Raw genomic sequence first — 20,438 nt, forward strand, 5'->3', positions numbered from 1 at the left:
CTCTGACTAGTACAACCTTGTCACACTTTACTGTACCTGTTTCATCAGTAATACTTTGCCCACCTTTCTTATGAAAAAAATACACATTAAATGTTGATAACCACCAAACCTGGTTGATGGGTACATGGGACCTGCATACTATTCTCTTTCCTTCTGAATAGGTTTGCACGTTTTCATAATAAAACTTTTCTTTTTAACACTTACTTTTGAAACAAAAAACATAGTCAATATAAATCTGTCTTGCGGGCAAGCCCCAAGCCAATCAAAGGGTCAGAAAACATCCAGGACATTTTATGCCAAGATTGTCAAAAATCAAAACAAAACAGAAACTTCTGGAAAACATTCTGTGTCTGAAAAATTAAATAAAATTGGGAATAAGAGAAAGCCACATGGCCCTAACTTCAAACCAAAGATAGGAAACATTTATCTACTCAAAGAACTGGGAGTATTTATAAAAACAATAAATAAAAACTGTATGTTGTTGATACCACATAAGCCATTGAGTGCTATGTGGTAATTTTCATTAAAAATATTTGGATTCATTGCCAACTTCAATTTTGATAGATTTTAATTTTATTCTGTTCCTTTAATAATGATGAGCTGTGTTGGTGGCATTTTAAAAAATCACATAGAATGATACTTATTTGAAAACAGAAAATAATTTTAAGTGAGTAACAATAAAGCACTTCCTGCTTTAAACTTACTATTTCTGTGAAAGTACGTTGGAGTGTGAATCTTTTTCATTTTTCATTATTTTTTTAAATCAGAAAAAAGTCCTATTATTTATTTCTATTCATCAACTGCAATACATTAACTGTACTTTGAACTTATTGCAGTGATTTGATTAACTAAAGAAAGTTTACACATTATTTTCCAGGAGCCTAATTTGTTAACAAGAGGAGCTGGCATTACTGACTTTGTTAATCACAAACAGAATCAGGGTGCTATTACCAGATCTGTAGACTGTGGAAGTCCAAGGTCCAGGAGTACAGTGAGTCACACACGTGAGTCTCAACAGAATCTCTGACCCTTTGGTCAACTGGGAAAAAATGACTCATCAAAGTACTCCTTCCATTAATAAGAGAAGTTAACCTTTCACTCAAATTCATCAATCAACTTTCAATACAATCAAACCAAACTTGGTAATAAAACACAATTTTATATGGCAGACTAACACACCTAATTATATAAGCTCTTCTTATATTTTGTTCACAGTCTAAAATGGATTCAGCCATGGTTAAAAGTGACCAGCTGGAAGAAATTCATGATGATTCAGTGAACACAGGGCAGAACAATGAAGTGAAAGAAATGAGAATCTTACTATTTTTCCTACAGAGTTTTTTAAAATTATTGATTACAGTATCTCATCTCTTTTGGCATCTTTTACCATATAACACGTTTAAGTTAGTCAAATTTTTAACTTAATGATTTTTGTATTCTTGTCATCTTATAGAGGCCTCGGAGAAGGCAATGGCACCCCACTCCAGTACTCTTGCCTGGCAAATCCCATGGACAGAGGAGCTTGGTAGGCTGCTGTCCATGGGGTCGCTAGCAGTTGGACACGACTGAGCGACTTCACTTTCACTTTTCACTTTTCACTTTCATGTATTGGAGAAGGAAACGGCAACCCACTCCAGTGTTCTTGCCTGGAGAATCCCAGGGACAGGGGAGCCTGGTGGGCTACCGTCTATGGAGTCGCACAGAGTCGGACACAACTAAAGTGACTTAGCAGCATCTGGAATTTCAGAGAATAGTTATTATTGCTTGGGCTCTAAGGTAACTATAGGAACTTCTGTTTGAAATCTTAAGAGACTGATCAAATGGAAGAGGCTAGATAGGGTAAATACTGAGATACTCCAGCATGGAAAGTCAGAATAGAAATACAGTATTCTCCTAGAACACTAGAATTGAGTAAGCTGAAAGTCAGAATAAGAATACAATATTCTCCCAGAACACTAGAATTGAGTAAGCTGAAAGTCAGAATAGGAATACAATATTCTCCTAGAACACTAGAATTGAGTAAGCTGAAAGTCAGAATAGGAATACAATATTCTCCCAGAACACTAGAATTGAGTAAGCTGAAGAAAATCTAAGGTCTCTTATACTTTCTAAGCTATAGTGATAGGTCATGCTTTTTCATATATGAAGGAAAGAAACAAACACTTTCAATATACAAATTTAAAAACTGAGATTACAGCAGAGGGTGTGTTTCTAGAGCAAGACAGCCTCTTGGATCCATCACCTACTTTCCTTGGAAAGTTATTTGAATATTGTGCCCTAGATTCCTTGTATATAAAATGGGAATAATTAATAATACCTTCTCCTCAGGCTATTGTGGCAATGTAATGAGATAGGTCATGTACACTGTTTCAAACAATGTCTGATAGAATGATTCCTCGATAATTATTAACTATTTTTATTATTACATGAGAAAGTATAATAATTCTGCATAATAATAATTACAGCAGGTGGCAACTTCTGAAAGCACCATGCTGTAAGTTTGTAAGTCAATAACTTGAATGTAGAAATACATATTCCTATTGAAATACTGTTATAAATTATTAACATAATACATGTAGTCTATTTTCAAAAGGTACCTAAAATTCAGTTTCTGGTCACTATGCCATTCATAACATTGTTTCTATGGTGAAACAAACTTTTAGTTTCAATCAAGTGTTCTAAGAGTTTCTAGATTTATACTTTAGAAATAAATATATATCTGAAAATCTATAAAACATCAGAATCTCAGAAGAGATAAATTCCAGAGACTCAAAAGAAAAACTCCTTTTTATAATAATGAAATGAGGCAAGCCAATAGGACTACTTCATTGAGGGCTCATAATTTCATCTTGTTTATGTAAGGCTGCTGGCACTAAATTGGTTTAATTGAAGGTAACTAAAAAATAAGTACTGTGTTTTTAGATATTCTGCCCTTGTTCATTATTAATAAAGACGCTTGGGGTGCTTGCTTTAACTTCCAATATTCTGAATTAACAATGAGGCCCAGGTTCACAAACTGAGACTCCTATATTAAAACTGCTGTTTCTTGGAAGTCTTCAATATAAACACATGGAAATGGATGTTTACCCCTGGGGACATTGCTACTAAGCCAGTCCACTATTCCCCTGTTCTGAGAAAGAAATCAGAAAAGGGAGAAAGTATAGTTCTGAGAAGGAACAAGAAGCCCTGATATTCACCCCAGGAGTCCCCAGGAGTCTGCAGCCTTCTGAAGTCATTCAAACCCCCAGCGGGCACAAGGGGCACTGAGGCTCAACCAGTGTGCACCACAACCATGCTGTTAAATGCAGAAATACTGTCGTATGGTAGGCAAACATCTGCTGTGGTGGCAGGTGTAGGGGGCTGTAAACACCACCCCAGCCTAGCAACAACGGGACTAATGAGGTTAATGCCTGGCTACTGGTGCGGGGGGTGAGGTGGGCATCTGTGGGAGAGGCCAGAGGCCACGCTGGACAAGGGTTTTGCCCAGCACACCTCGTTTCTCACATGAACTTCAAGTGGTGTGTCTGGCAACTTTCTGAGTCAGCACATTTCAAGGTGGCCATTGTGGATGTTATGGGGTGAACATTCACCCTTCCTAAGAGATACTTCCATGCCCCAGCTGAACCTCATATCCTTCTGCTAATTTACCTGTCTCTGACAGGTATGCAGCAGATAAGTCAACAGGGCAAATACCAAAAGAACAAGATCTTCTCAAAATTCCAGATCCTGGAATATTTAGAGGCAGATGTCATGACGTCTGGGATTAGCTTTAAAATACTCCAGGGGAAGAAGGGGGAGTGAAAGCAGATGACGACAGATGAAATAAGAATGGTGAAATGCCAAAATACGCTGAAGTTGTGTGATAGATACATGCGAGCTCATCAAATCATTCTTTACTTTGTGCGTATGTTTCCAAATGTCCATAATAAAGGTAATAAATAAGTAAATCCATTTTTTAAACTATCAAAATCCCCTTCAATGTTAATTAACTTTCCCAGGGTCCTCACACCAACTAAGGGGAAAGGGAGACTCAAACTCCAGATTTTCGTTATTGTTGTCTTGCTAAAAGCGTCAAGGCCAGAGTTTTTTTGACTACTTCCTGCTACTTCCCAGGGGTTTAAAGACAAATGCAAAGAAAGGAAAGTGCTAAAGGTATTACTGAGGATATCAAACATCTTGCTTTTGGAAATCCTAGGTACCTTTAGACACTTTTTTCCTTTATACACTTTTTATTTTAATGAGTACTGCAGGCTAAATATTAAAATTGTGAAGACTGCTAAGTAGAATGAATGACTGTCATCAGCTTACCTGTCGAAGGTCTCCAGTGGAGACACTAATGATAAGAGTTGGGATAATCATGAAGCAGGCATTGTAGAAAAGCACTCCATATTTCCCTAACTCCTGCAAAAGCCAAGAAACTCCACTCAGTTTTAGAAATATAAAGTGTCAGATTTCTTGGAGCCATTTATTCGCCTGATGTACTTATGCAGAGTTAGAATACACATTCTGACCGGTTCTGTATTTGAATATTTTCAGCAAATTTCTGACATAAAATAAAATGCTTCAAGTATACTGTGATTTTTAAAAAAAATTTGTTTTACCCAAAAAATGAGATATAAAATGGATGGAGCTGGATGGACTCCGAGGTTCCACCAATCTTTAACATGCTGCTGCTGCTAAGTCGCTTCAGTCGTGTCCAGCTCTGTGTGACCCCAGAGACAGCAGCCCACCAGGCTCCCCCATCCCTGGGATTCTCCATGCTAATTGTTCCTTTTTTTTTTTTTAAAGCATGCTATTCAAAATAGGAAGTCTGGAACAAAGTCAATAGCATTAAAAATGCTAATATAAACAAAACTTCTTAAAAACATCTGCTCCTTCTATTAAGGAACAGCAGGGTAAAAACACCAGGTATCTTGTTTCCAATCTTGCATAAATTTAATTTTCATTAAAGAGACTACATCCACCACTTTCCATACAGGGTGACATATTGTGATTCTCAAAAGGCAACAAACCCAGTTATGTAAAACTGCCATTAAAAAATAAATGATAATACAGAAAAATACAGTGCAGATAAAAAACAGCTCATAGGAATAAGCCTGTCCATCAAAGCAAACATCCTCACTCAACACTAAGAACTGGGAACAAAGGAATGTATGCCTGGCCCATCCTCCAGAGCTTCCTGCACAGCTGGGGTGGGGGTAAGGGCTTGGAGCTCCAACCCAGGGGCAGCCACATGGGAGGAAAGCCCATCTGCCCACCCGCCCCTCATGAAAGGGCCTTACCATTTATCCATTCCAGTCATCTAACTCCACAGAGGAGGAAACTGAGGTTTGGAGAAGTGAAGTCACATTAACCTGTCAGCCTGGTGGCTCAGATGACAAAGAATGCAGGAGACATGGGTTCGATTCCTGGCTCAGGAAGATCCCCTGGAGAAGGGAATGGCAGCCCATTCCAGTATTCTTGCCTGGAGAATTCCATGAGCAGAAGAGCCCGGTGGACTATAGTGCATAGGGTCATAAAGAGTCAGACACTACTGAGTGACCTTCACTTTCACTTTGTTCAGCAATACTTGCATCTGTAACCCACATCTCCAGACTCTCAAATTAGAGCTGCTTTCAGAATACTCCCGACTTTACTTGATCACTGATGGTGATGGTAAAAAACATCTAGTTTTACTTTGCCTTTCAAAATGATCCCCTTTCTATGTAGCATTCTTTCTTTGCACCCAAAATAGTGCCTATTTTTCCTTTCCTACCTAATTTTCACCCCAAATTTTGCATGACAAGGAATAACAAGAACCTATGCACAGTATCATTTAAAAGAAATTAGTAATCTGTAGATCATAACATGTAAATTAAATTACATGCCCGCTTTACAAGTTTATTTTTTTCATGTTATTTCAGGGGTCAGATGACAAAGCCTAAAAGCCAAAGAAGCGAAAGTCTGGTACCTTTGGGTCCATTTTCTGTTTGGTGTAAACGCCATTCGCTGCCGTGAAGATATCATTCAGGAATACAAAAATATACCCTTCCAAGTTAAAAGCAAGGTCAGAACTGGGAGGGAGAATAAAAAGGAATATGATTATCAGAAACTCAAAAAAAAGAAAAACTCACAGCTTGGCCTCAGAGGCCTTCTGTTTTCTCTTTCCCTGATCAAATCCATTTGTAGTGCTAGCAAAACTGCCTTTTCTCTGGCATACTTTCCCCCTGTGTGGCGGTGAATAGCTAATTCTTCTCCCCTGCCTCCAGACAAGAACAAAATCAGGCCACCAGGAAGCTTCATCTTAATCATAACAGCTTAAAACCAGACGGACATTAACCATCTTCCTTTGACTAGGAAGCCCTTCTTTTGCTAATAAATCAGCATGAGCCTTGTTTTTCTAAGGGGAATGATTTGTTCAACCCACCTGTGGCTTTTCTTATTGTGGTACACAGGGCCATCCCCAGAGTACAGCCCTCTGGGGACAGCTGGGCAGTGACAGGCCAAAGAGGTCAAAGGAGGAACTGACACTTCCATCTGGTCCCCTAACATCACTTCACCACCAGTACCCTCACTATCCATCAAAAAGGCAAGGCAGGGTCCATGTCCTTCTCTGCAACTCCTCTAAGGCCTCTCTCCTCCCATTCTTTGAAGGCTTCTCTTCAATTTCCATTTTAAATAAACAACACTACTATAAACATGTTTGAGGGGAATATGGCAAAGGGAGGAGAGTAAACAACAGCTAAGCCCAGATATGATTCATCACCTGCACTTGACCTTGCAAACAGCACCACACCCATGTCATAATTCATAAGTATGAATAACATGAATTATATATTGTCAAGGAGGATTCCTCTACCACCTTTGGGTCAGTATCTGGGGGCCTGCAAATTTAACTGACAATAGAGTAACAGGAGAAAAAAATACAAATCATATTAAATATTTTACATGCACAGGAGTTCACAGAAAAAAAATGAAACTCAAAGAGGTGGTTAGACTATGGAGCTTATATACCACATAAACAGAGCAGAGGGTGTGGGCTTCAAGGAATAAATAAATTGTGGAAAAGGCACTGGGAAATATATGGAGGAAACTTATGGAAGATAAGGGTTATTTTAATAAGGTTTGCTTATGCTGACTCATCTTGATGCTGACTCTCTGTGTCTGGTGATAAGAACTGCTTTCCTATTCTGACTAAGGACCAGGGACACCTTCACAAACGGAAATTTATGGTCTACTTTTATGCAGAAAAGGGGAGGGCAGAGAACTCTTCCCATACTTGTTGATTCTCAATTCCTTCAAGTCAAAATACCATTTATGTCAAAGTGGCACATTTTGGGATGGCATATCCTCATCCCCTTCAGTATCAAAATAAGATTATTTCTACCCCAAAAGAAGGAAATATGCAAAAACTGCATCAAGATTGGAATGCAGATTAAACCAGACTTTGCCTGAAGCTTCCACTGGTATTACTTACCTACAAATATATTTGTGACATTATAATTTTAAATCATTGTAAATCAGAATTCTGTGGTTCAGTCACAAAAATAGAATCTCTCAAAGGAGAGTTTTCCAAATCGTGCCTACCCCATTCAGCTCAGTGTAAAGAAGAACCTGCACAGAAGATGGGCTTATTACAGAGGACTGGCATATGTTACAAGATTCTATGGAAGCTCCTGAGAGTCTAAACTGAATTATCTGGAAAATGTAAAACAATGCAAATAAAATAAGGATTTTGTATAACCAAAAAAAAAAAAAGAATCTGCCATCCTTAGGATGGCCAAGAGTTGAATGGGCAAAAACCTGAAGATTCCAGAGGAATGGAAAGGAAGTATTTTACTTACTTCCTCAGAGAGCCTTAGGGGAATTCTTGGAGTTTTCACATCTCCTACTTGAGGGGGACCAAGAATTCCCAGCATCATCTGTTTAGGCCAGTAGTGAAAGCACAGAAGTTTGAGAAGAATTTACTTGTGTTATAGATGGGGGCGGATTCATGGTTAACCCTTGTCATTTAGGGCTGTTCACAGACATTCTATTTCAACTGTTATTGGCCATGTAACTTGCTTTGGTAACACATGTCACTTCTGGGGAAAACTTTGGAGAGCCAGTGTACAATTCCCCACATGTCTTCTTCCTTTCTTGATGAGAAAGGAAACCCCCTTTGAGGCAGAGGTTCCATCAGCCTGGGTCCCTGAGTAGCTATAATGGGCAGAGCACCCCCACAGCATTAACTGATGTTGGTATGTACGTGGAATGGGGCGGAAATATATTTGGTATGTTAAACAACCAAGATGTGGGCTCTTTTTGTTATAGCAGCCCAAACTGGCTCATCTATACTTGCATTTGATGAATTAATTTGAGTGACAGCACAGAAAGGTGGGGTTACAGCTGGCCTGTAGCTAAGACTGTACCCATTACCCATAAGAAGGTTATCCATTCTGTGGGTGCTGAGGAAAGAAAAAGTCGAGAATTACTACTCCAAGCTGGCTCTTGGGTAGAAGTCAGATGTTTCAGGAAGCACTATTTACCCTTTCAGCTCATTAGAGTTACCACATATATTAAATATGAGCTGAATTCCTACTGACTGCTTCTGGAAATGTGCCTTCACACACACAGTACCTGAACTGTCATTCCTCATCAAAGACTTACATTTTTATAAACTAATTTTTTTTAAAGTCTTCAATGACTCTAAGTCAGTGGTTTTCAAACTGAGCTCCAATAAACCTAGAAAAGAGAGGAGGCCCAGTGGAGACCTCAGAGCACTGTAGGAGGAAGGCACTTTCAATAGAACAAATCCCATTTTTAGCTACTTTATGTATCTTATTCTGTTTGAACAAAAGTCTTCATGACCAAAACTTAGGCTCTAATTGTGGATGCTTATTGTCTGGACCAGCACTGAAACCAAACAGGCCAGCTCAGACATAGCTAGAATTGGAGAAGAGGAAATTATAGATAAAAATTCAAATAATAAACCCTGGCCTAGGTAAGGGACTAAACACATTTATAACAATAATTTGTTGTTCAGTTTCTAAGTCATGTCTGACTCTTTGCAACTGCATGGACTGTAGCACACAAGGCTTCCTTGTCCTTCACTCTCTCCCAGCGTTTGTTCAAATTCATGTCCATTGAGTTGGTGATGCTATCTAACTATCTCATCCTCTGCCATCCCTTTCTCCTTTTGCCTTCAATAACATCAGGGTATTTTCCAATGCGTCATCTCTTTGCATCATGTGCCCAAAGTATTGGAGCTTCAGCTTCAGCATTAGTCTTTTCAATGAATATTCAGGGTTGATTTCCTTTAGGATTGACTGGTTTGATGTCCATGCAGTCTAAGGGACTCTTAAGAGTGTTCCCCAGCACCACAGTTTAAAAGCATCAATTTTTTGGCACTCAGCTTTCTTTATGGTCCAACTCTCACATGGTACATGACTACTGGAAAAGTCAGCTTTGACTATATGGACCTTTGTTGGCAAAGTGATGTCTCTGCTTTTTCATAAGCTATTAGGTTTGTCATAGCTTTTCTTCCAAGGAGCAAGCATCTTTCAATTTCATTGCTGCAGTAACAATCCACAGTGATTTTGGAGCCCAAGAAAAGAAAATATGTCACTGTTTCCACTTTTTTCCCCTTCTATTTGCAATATAACAATAATAAACATCATTATTATTGCTAATATCTGTCACCATCTACTAGAATGGAAACTCCATGAAGGCAAGAATTCTAGTCTGTTTTATTAACTGCTAGATTCTTTAGCACACAGAATGATGCTTGGCATACAGTAAATGCTGCAACATGTTTCTGTTGGACTCAGCCATAAATTAGAGTGAATCCTGGCTCACTATTATCTCATTTAATTCTCACAAGTGACCGTATTAGGTGGATGCTATTCTAATCTTCACTTAACAGTCAAAATAACTGAGACACAGGGAGGCTGAGTAGCTTGTTCTTAGTTACACAGCTGGTAAGTGAGGAGACTAGAATAAGGTTCCAGACATCCTGGCTCTGTAGCCTATACCATTAATTTGCAATTGATGATCCAGAACTCTTGCTTCTAAATGAGTTAATGAAACTAGTTTAACTGAAATTTCTCCAACCTTTTCTTTCTCCCCTTCACTTCATGTAGGTTTTTCTCTTCTATTACGGTTGTACCTCCATATCCACAGGGGATTGGTTCCAGGACCCCACACCTCTAACCCCTCCACAAGCAGATACCCAAATCTGTGCATGCTCAGGTCCCTTATATAAATCGATGTGCAAAGTTTGTATGTAACCTATGCTGTTTTTGTTGTTGTTGTTGTTGTTAGTCACTCAGTTGTGTCTGACTCTGGGACCCCATGGACTGTAGCCCACCAGGCTCCTCTGTCCATGGAATTCTCCAGGCAAGAATACTAGAGTGGGTAGCCACTCCTTTCTCCAGGGGATCTTCCTGACCCAGGGATCAAACCTAGGTCCCCTGCATTGCAGGTGAATTCTTTTATGATTTGAGCCACCAGGGAAGCCCTAATCTATGTACACCATCCCATATACTTTAAATCATCTCTAGATTACTTGTAATACTTAATACAATGTAAATACCATGTCAACAGTTACCAGTGCACAGCAAATTCAAGTTTTGCTTTTGGGGATTTTCTAGAATTAAAAAAACATATTTTTGATCCATACCTAGTTAAATCCACAGATGCAAAAGCCTCAGATACAAATGGCTAAATGTATCATAAATGAGGAAACAGGTACAGAGAGGCTAAGAAAGAGCTAACAGACAGCAGGGTTAAGTTTCCAACCCAAGAAAAGTAACTGCACACATACTTTAAACACTGTGCTATAAAAGGAGTCTGAGTGCCTGCTTTCAGATGCAAACTTGAAGTCCTTATTCCTGGTCAGGCTTATTAATGAACAAGATAGCAGTCATACACTGGTATTGGCTCATGTCCCAAACATACAAATACATTTAATGAGAGTATTCCACCCTTGGAAATATTGACCGCTAAGGCATTACTGGATGATAAAACAAATCAGCATATAAGGGCTTTATAAATCTGTTATATTCTTAGCCTAAGAACTTCTCAAAACTCTTGGTAAAATTTTTATATTGAAGACAAACATTCAGTAATAAAAGTACACAGTTCATTCCTTTTATGAAAAAAAGCTGTATTAATATCTTGTAATGCTCTCTATACATATTTCTCGGAAATGTTCTGGCCAACTTGGAACTCAGTTTGACTTTCACAGTAATATATGGAGGTTCCACTAACATCAACAGATTTGTCTCTTAGCTGTTCAATTCAACTGCAACCAGATGGAAAATGAAAAACGAGGACAGGGCCAGGCCTGTTGTCAAAGACACAAAGGAGTTATTGAGCAGAAATAGTCCAAAGTCTTACCCAGCTGCTACGAAAGCACCAAGAATGATGGCAAAGACACTGACGATGATGTTCAAGGAATACTGTTTCCTGTAATAAATAAATAGTGGGTGGAGAGATAGGTAGATAGATAAAGAAAAGGAGGAGGAGAGGAAAAATATAAATTATACTTTAAATAAACTGAGAATAGACATTGTTAACAGTTTTATAGCTATCATAAAATCTAATGGACAATGCTTTATGTAAAAAGAGCACTAAAAGCACATTAAATGGATTAGTAAATCAAACCAAATTTACTCTATTTCTTAAGTATTTGTCTTAATCTAATTACAAATGTATTTCTCTGTTCTCACTAGAGAGATGCTGGGACACAATGCATAAGAGGTGAAGTAAGTCAGAAAGAGAAAGATAAATATTGTATTCTAATGCATATATACAGAATCTAGAAAAATGGTACTGAAGAGTTTATTTACAGGCCAGCAGTGGAGACACAGACATAGAGAACAGACTTATGGACATGGAGAGAGGGGAGGTGAGAGTGAGATGTATGAAAAGAGTAACATGGAGACTTATATTACTATATATAAAACAGATAGCCAACAGGAATTTGCTGTATGGCTCAGGAAACTCAAACAGGGGCTCTGTATCAACCTAAAGGAATGCATTGGGGCAGGAGATGGGAGGGAGGTTCAAAAGGGAGGGGATATATGTATACCTATGGCTGATTCATGTTGAGGTTTGACAGAAAATAGCAAATTTTGTAAAGCAATTTTTTTTGTAAAGCAAAAAAATAAAATTCTGTCAAGCAATTATCCTTCAATTAAAAAAAAAAGTGGAAGAGCTCCTGCTGGTAGGTCTAGTTGGTTTGTATTTTTATCAAGCATCCAAAGATTAAGATAAAATTCAATAGTAAAACTTAGAACACCGGACCATCATCCTAATTTCATTGTTAAGTAATCTCCACAGCAAAACCAAGAATCCATTTTAGAGTCAACCTGAATATCTTTTACATGACATTTTTAAGCCAACATTATAAGAATTAATTTATTCTGATGTTACATCATAATTACTGCATCAGAATGAATTTCCCTGATCTCCTGTACACCTACTATAGTACAGCACACATCCTATACATGTGGACAACTTCTCCTTGCCATTCCAGGAGCAGTGTATATTCCATTCAGCTCAGAAAACAGATCTACATCTGTTTTGCAGTGGTTGGTTTTTTTAGAATTTTCTACCACACATGCATGTTATTTGTCTAATTGTAAAATTATAACTTTTTTTAAAAAAACACTCACAACATGTTAAGAAATCATGGACATAGGAGTCTGCTTTTAAATGAATAAACCATTGGCCCTTTAGTTATTACAACAAGCACTTCAAACCAACTATTTGTAAAGATGACTAGATGTTGAGAATTTGCTAGGTAAAAATAATGTGGGCGTGTGGGGAGAGGACACCAAAGGAAGAGAGGAAAAACAAAAATCACCCGAGTATGATGGTTTCCAGCAGTAAAGTAAGTGGAATGGTAAATTTCCTGAGCACAGTGAACATCGGCAAGCTGTCAGAAAAGAATCAAGTATAATAACATCAGACACCAAGTATTTTTTTAATGTTTTACATTTTCAATTAAGCCCATTAATTTTCTAAATTAAATATGAGTCAACTTTAATTATCACATATGTTACTAAGTCATATAAAATAATAAAAAGAAATGGAAATTTAATAATTTCATGCCACTTGTACTTATTAGCAATTCAAAACATCATACTATCCAACTACTACAAAGTGTTGAAACTACAAAGATTGTGTTAAAAGATTATATGCAATGTGAACCTATACACCCTTTGACAAAACAAGTTAGGACTAGGTATGGACAGTCATTAAATGGTCCTAACCGCAGATCTAATCACTTCTTGTTAGGAAACTTACCCTAAGATAATAACCCAAAGAAAAGAGAAAACTCATGTGCACAAAGATGTTCGCTGCAGTAGTGTATTTGGGGAAAATATCAGAAACAATCTAAATATCAGACAAGGCAATGATCAAACAAATTCTGGTTAAATCCACTTGAGGGAACATTATGCACTAACCCTATAATATAAAACTCTACTACTCTTAGAAAACAAACGTTAAATAAATCAAGGAGGTAATGAAACTATATAGAGTCTACAACTGTAATAAGATACATTCTATGTACAGAAAGAGACTGAAAGTGAATATTTTAAATAGTATGCAAGAGGATAAAATTATGGGTAATTTACCCCCAAAACTTTATGTAAAAGGCCATATTCACTGCCTTTTAAAAATACTTATGAGGCTTTCACTCAAAACCCAGAGATTCCAGGACACAGCTCAATGCACAGCCACACTGCCAGGGCTGGAGAAACCCACCCCCATCTGTTTCCAGTGTGACTCTCAGAAGATGTGACCTAAAGAAGGAAAGTCAGAACCTTAAGGGAGAGGGGGCAGCTCCTCCTGACCAGACCTGCGGAGGGGTTTCCCACGACAACCAGCGAACAGTACAGAAAGAATTTTCAGGAACTTTACGTCCCCACTTAAAGATGTCTTATGAGACTGGTTTGAATGGCCTTTTTCAAAGCAAGATTTTAAAAAGTCATTATTTTCAATTAAATTCAAAAAAATACTTTTAGATGCCTTTTAAAAGCAGCACGGGAAATCCCTGGTGGTCCAGTGGTTAGGGCTCTGCACTCTCAGTGCCAAAGACATGGGTTTGAGCCCTAGTTGGGGAATTAATATCCCATAAGCTGTATACTGTGGCCCAAAAGAAAAAACAATAATAATAAAATAAAAGCAGATATGGATACTTAATAGTAAAAAGCTGAATGTTCTTCCCCTAAGATCAGGAATGAGACTAGGATGTTTGCTCTCACCACTACATCTATTTCATATTGCACTTGAATTTCTAGATAGGGCAATTAGTCCAAAAAAAAAAAAAAAAAGCATATAGTTTGGGAAAAAAGAAAAGAAAGTTGTCTCTATTTTCAGATGATACATATCTAGAAAATACTAAAAAATCCACCATATAATTATTAGAACAAATGAAATAAGTATGCATGAAACAAAAAGAATATACAAAAATCAACTGCACTTCTATATACTAGCAATGAGCAACCCCAAAAGGAAATGAGCAATCCAAAAAGGAAATTAACAACTCCAGTTATGATAGCATCAAAAAGAACAAAATTCTTAGGAGTAACTTAACAAAAGCAGTGTAAGAAGTGGAATACACTACGAACTACCAAATACTGTTAAAGGATGAAAGATTAAATGGAAAGACACTCCATGCTATGGATCAGAGACTTAATGTTGTTAAAATGGAAATACTTCTCAAATAAATCTATAGATTCAACACAATCCCTATCAAAATTTCAACCACCTTTTCATCCAGCAACGGACAGACTAATTCTAAAATCAGTGTGGAAATGCAAGAAAACCAACAAACCAAAACAATCTTGAAAAAGAAGAACAAAGTTGGTGAGCTCAATTTCAAAACTTACTACAAAGCTACAATTTTCAGTATTATCTAGTACTGGTTTAAAGTTAACCATTTAATCAAAGCATTAAGATTGAGAATCAAGAAATAAATCTTTCTAATTAATTAGAAATGTTAAATTAATTTTTAACAAGGGTACCAAGACCATACAATGGGGAAATAGTCTTTCAATAAATAACGCTGAAACAACTCAACATTCATAGGCAAAAGAATGATTTTGGACCCCTACCTCACTCTATATATAAAAAATTATCTCAAAATATATCAAAGACCTAAATATAGGAAAACTATAAAACTCTTAGATGAAAGAATAGGATTATATCTTTATGACCCTGGATCAGGCAAAGTTTTCTTAGACACAATACCAAAAGCACAGCAACAATAACAAAAAATAGATATATCAGATTTTACCAAAATCTATAAATAGATAAAGAACATATGATAGATCCAAACAGTAGAATCTTATACAATCTTACTAAGGAATGAAATTTTGATACATGCTACAACATGGATGAAACTTAAAAACATTACACTAACTGAAATAAACTGGACATAATAAAAGGACAAATACTGTATGATTCCATTTGTATGAAATATCTAGAACAGGCAAATTCATAGAGACAGTAAGTAAAACAGAGTTTACCAGGGCTGGGGGGAGGGCGAATGGGGCATTACTGTTTAATGGCACAGAATTTCTGTTGGGGATGATGAAAACTTTCTGGAAATAGGTAGAGGTGATGGTTGCTCAAGACTGTGAATATATGTAATAAACTGTCTACTTAAAAATGGTTAAAATGTTTATATTAGGTATGTTTAACTTTAATTATTCACTAAATTTTTAAAACCTTAAAACTTTTGTGCTTCGAAGTATACCATCAAGAGAGTAAAAAGACATCCACAGAATAGGAGAAAATTTTGCAATCATGTATATAATAAAGCACCTGTATCTAGACTATATAAAGACTTAAAACTCAATAATAAAAAGATAAATAACCCTATTAAAAATAGGCAAAGGACTTGAATAGACATTCCTCCAAAGAAGCCAGATAAATGGCTGATAAGCACATGAAAAGATGGTCAGTATCATTAGTCAGCAGGGAAATGCAAATCAAAACCACAGTGAGATACCACTTCACAACCACTGCAACAGCTGTAATCAAAAAGATAGACAATAACAAATTTGGCAAGAATGTAGAAAAATTGTAACCCTCATACACTGCTGGTGGGAAAGTAAAATGGTACAGCCACTTGGAAAATAGTTTGGCAGTTCCTCAAAATGTTAAACACATATGACTCAGCGACCCCACTCCCAGGTATGGACCCAGTTGATAGCACTTAATCAGGCCCAAAACCATGAAGGCATCTTGGTCTTTCTTGTTCTCATACACTGTATGTTGTTAATCAGGATACTGTGTTAGCCCTTCCTTCCAAATATATCCAGCATCCATACTATGGCCTCAGTCTCACAACAAAAATAACTAGGAGACCCTTGGAGAAATGGCAGAAATAGTTTGATAAACCTGGACATCATGTGCCAGGAAGCAAGGAAGTAATCAAAGACTACTGGAGCCCTAGAACATAGGAGTCTACTCAAAGAGCTCCCACTGACCTGAGATGATACAATCTAAGCATCAAAAGAAGATGCGTATAATGAACTAAAACATTAGGTAAATGAAACAAATAGCTCAATGGAAGAGAATAGAGAGCCCAGAAATAAACCCACACAAATAGAGTCAACTGATCTCTGACGAAGCAGTAAATACAGTTCAAGGGAGAAAGACTAGCCTTTCAATAAATGGTTTTCAAACAACCGGACATCTACATGTTAAAAAAAAAACAAAAAACAACTGAATCTAGACACAGGCTTTATACCTATCACAAAACTTAACTTCAAAATGGACCATACACCTAAATGTAAAACATAAAACCTCTGGAAGATAATGTAGGAGAAAATCTAGAGGACCTTGGTTTAGTAATGAGTTTTTAGATAAAATATCAAAGGCATAATCCATGAAAGAAAAAAACGATAGTGGAACGTCATTAAAATGTAAACTTCTGCTCTGAGAAACAGTGTTAAGAGAATGAAAAGGCAAGCGATAGACTGAGAGAAAATATTTGCTAAGTGCATATCTCATATGGGACTTGTAAATAACAATTGATGAGTTAATAATGCTGGTAAAAAACAAAACAAACAAAAATCTGCAGCTCACTACTGACGGTGACACAACACTGGTTTATTACTCTGGAGGCCTAAAAATAAAGCTTTTGTCCTGCCTTTCCTGTATGAAATGGTGAGTGAAAATTTGTATTCACTGAGGAAGTTTAGATAATAATTGCAGAAGGGGAGATACAGTTTAGAAAATCATCATTTTTCAATTTGTAATGAAATAATGGATCTACACAGTGATCATCAGCGTGTGCTAACCTCATTAGGTAAAAAATTGATGGGGAACGTTCTAATGAAGGGACCAGACTGACCCCTTAAAATCATTAAAGACTGAATTTTTGATCAATTAAATATCATTAGAAGTGGGATAAAACATTATGTGCCCTGTGAGGTGATGCAGAAGAAAGAACCCAACATCACTAATAAACTGATCTTGCCTGAAAAACTGAATCTAAATTTGATTAAGCCTCTAGAACCAACTTCCAGTTTACTGGAAACAGGGGAGACAGAAACATACCACATGACACCATGCATAAGCAATTTCCTTCCTTTCTCCTCAGTCTTACTTGCTAAAGGCCTTCATCTTCCTCTTCTGCTATGCATGCAGAAAAGTATTGAAGAACACTTCTAATAAAGATGTTTCTAAGATCACTAAAAAAAAGAATCCCTCATCTACCCAGACCCCCAGTGCAAGAGCTGGGCAGCTATCAGGGTAACTGAAGGCACTCCCACGCTGCAAGTGGGCTCAGAGAGAGGCCAAGAGGTTACACGGCAATACAGCAACAGCACCTGCCACAGGAAGCTTTAATACAAACTTGGAAATTAAGGAAAATTGGTTGACCTGATCCCAGAGAGAAACAACTAAAAGGTATAATCAGAAACAGGATTGTACATTTTGTTTTTCACAACCACCACGATCTGCCCTTTCCAAACAAGAGTGACAGGCAACAGGTTTTATGTACTTTCTCCTTCTGGCTTACTTCCTACCTGCCTCTTTTCTACTCTTCCTATACGAACAGACTTTACTCCACTTCTGTCACCCTTTATATAAACTTGATTTTCTCATTATTCACATCTTTATCATAAGGTTCGTGACCCACATGTGTACTCATTAGGCTACATATTTCACACCACATTTTACAAATTATAGGATGACTTGTTCATCATACAGTTCCATTTTCATTTTTATAGGGACTATTAACAAAGTAGTCAAAGGACCATAAAATAAATGCAGATGCAAACTTCAGAAATATGTATCACATACTTGAAAATAATATCTGTCATTAATTTTTCCTTGTACCAAACTTGAACTACCCGAAAACTGACAGTGTTCCTGCTTTTATAAAACTGTGATGGAATCAAAAGTTACACAGAACCACATTCATATAAATGAATCTTCCTGGAAAATCATACGTTCTCTATCTTGATTTCTACAGATATCACATTCTATCTTCAGACTTGGACATAAAGAAAACTATATCAGCTTTTTAACATTTCTAAAGCATTATCAAACTCAAAACTACCTTATTTCCTTAAAATTATGAAATATTATTATCTTCCATATATAGCCCAAGCAATATCTTGAAAAAATCAAAGTTTATCTCTGTGACACTAAAAGAAAACTAGTGAAGAACCGCCAATCAACCGTTATTCTGCACTCTACCTTAATTTACTTGTGCTTGCTAATCCACTTATGTGGTTTCCAACGTAGAGGAGAGGCAGAGGAAACAGCTTCAATAAAAAAAAAAAAAAGAAAGAAAGAAAGAATATTTGGTTAGAACTCCAATAACATTTTCCTTCATCAATAAAGATGGTGACATTCACTCCGCATCAGAAAGCAATTCATTCAGAGTTCCTTTACTTGCAATGACTGAATTTTCCAGAATCCAGAACACATACAAGTTTCTCCATATGATCAAAAAATAGGTATGCAGTGATATCCCCAATCCTGGTGGTGGTGGGGAAGGTGGATAGAAACAGAAATTTTGGCCTTGCCCACATTAGTAGACTGTTTCCTGAAAACAAAGCTCTGAACAAGCACCTCTCTTGGGCGGAGACCCCTAGCTAGGTTGGTGAGTTGAGGATGGGTGCTTATAGTTTATAAACTCTATAAATATAGATCATGGATGAGGCTCAGAAAGCCATTGAAAAAGTGTACAAACTTCTGCTATCTAGGCATATAAGCACTTTTCTGGACGAAGACAAAGGTTCACATCTCACTGACGTGTCAAATAGTGATGCTTTCAAAAAGCTGTGTATGCTGGCCGCGTTACTTTGTCTTAGAGCCCTACAATAAGTAAATATCTACCAAGGTTAAACAATGTAGCCTGTTCTTCTAAGAAGCAAGCATCTTTTAATTTCATGCTTGCAGTCACCATCTGCAGTGATTTTTGGAGCCCCCCAAAATTAAGCTGTCACTGTTTCCACTGTTTCCCCATCTATTTGCCATGAAGTGATGGGACCAGATGCCGTTCCATTAAGTTTTTGAATGTTGAGTTTCAAGCCAACTTTTTCACTCTCCTCTTTCACTTTCATAAACAGGCTCTTTAGTTTCTCTTCACTTTCTGCCATTACAGTGGTACCATCTGCATATCTTAGGCTGTTGATATTTCTCCCAGCAATCTTGATTCCAGCTTGTGCTTCATCCAGCCTGGCATTTCACTTGATGTACTTTTCATATAAGTTAAATAAGCAGGCTGACAATATACAGCCTTGACATACTCCTTTCTGGATCTGGAATCAGTCTAACCATGTCCAGTTCTAACTGTTGCTTCTTGACCTGCATACAGATTTCTCAGGAGGCAGGTAAGATGGTCTGCTATTCCCATCTCTTTAAGAATTTTCCACAGTTTGTTGTGATCCACACAGTCAAAGGCTTTGGCATAGTCAATAAAGCAGAAGCAGATGCTTCTCTGGAACTCTCTTGCTTTTTCAATGATCCAACGGATGTTGGCAATTTGATCTCTGATTCCTCTGCCTTTTCTAAATCCAGCTTGAACATCTGGAAGTTCACAGTTCACATACTGATGAAGCCCGGCTTGGAGAATTTTGAGCATTACTTTGCTAGTGTGTGAGATGAGTGCAATTGTGCGGTAGTTTGAGTATTCTTTGGCATTGCCTTTCTTTGGGATTGGAATGAAAACTGACCTTTTCCAGTCCTGTGGCCACTGCTGAGTTTTCCAAATTTGCTGGCATATTGAGTGCAGCACTTTCATAGCATCAACTTGTAGGATTTGAAATAGCTCAATTGAAATTCCATCACCTCCATTATCTTTGTTTGTAGTGATGCTTCGTAAGGCCCACTTGACTTCGCATTCCAGGATGTCTGTCTCTAGATGGGTGATCACACCACCGTGGTTATTTGGATCATGAAGATCTTTTTTGTACCGTTCTTCTGTGTACTGTTACCACCTC

General features: G+C 37.4%; 1 protein-coding gene across 23 annotated transcripts in view; it reads right to left on the bottom strand.

The window, feature by feature from the left end:
- SLC35D2 (solute carrier family 35 member D2) overlaps positions 1–20,438 on the bottom strand; it is a 59,063-nt gene that overhangs the window by 18,693 nt on the left and 19,932 nt on the right. For 12 of the 23 annotated variants that reach the window (XR_015170195.1, XM_086417032.1, XM_086417027.1 and 9 more), the window contains exons 4-8: positions 18,688–18,755; positions 12,830–12,901; positions 11,359–11,427; positions 5,951–6,053; positions 4,309–4,401 (exon numbers count right to left, since the gene is read on the bottom strand). Coding sequence is in view for 20 of the 23 variants with exons in the window: in XM_086417032.1 (XP_086273158.1) it covers positions 4,309–4,401; positions 5,951–6,053; positions 11,359–11,427; positions 12,830–12,901; positions 18,688–18,755 (405 nt within the window). In the remaining 3 variants the exon portion in view is untranslated. Of the gene's footprint in view, positions 1–4,308; positions 4,402–5,282; positions 5,499–5,950; positions 6,054–11,358; positions 11,428–12,829; positions 12,902–18,687; positions 18,756–20,438 lie in introns of those variants that run through there. The other 11 variants (XR_015170197.1, XM_086417036.1, XM_086417029.1 and 8 more) reach the window with 5 other exon arrangements.

This window comes from Bos grunniens, chromosome 8 (genome assembly GCF_055505025.1).
Source record: "Bos grunniens cultivar Pamir isolate PY7600 chromosome 8, Bosgru_T2T1.0, whole genome shotgun sequence".
Classification (NCBI taxonomy): Eukaryota; Metazoa; Chordata; class Mammalia; order Artiodactyla; family Bovidae; genus Bos; species Bos grunniens.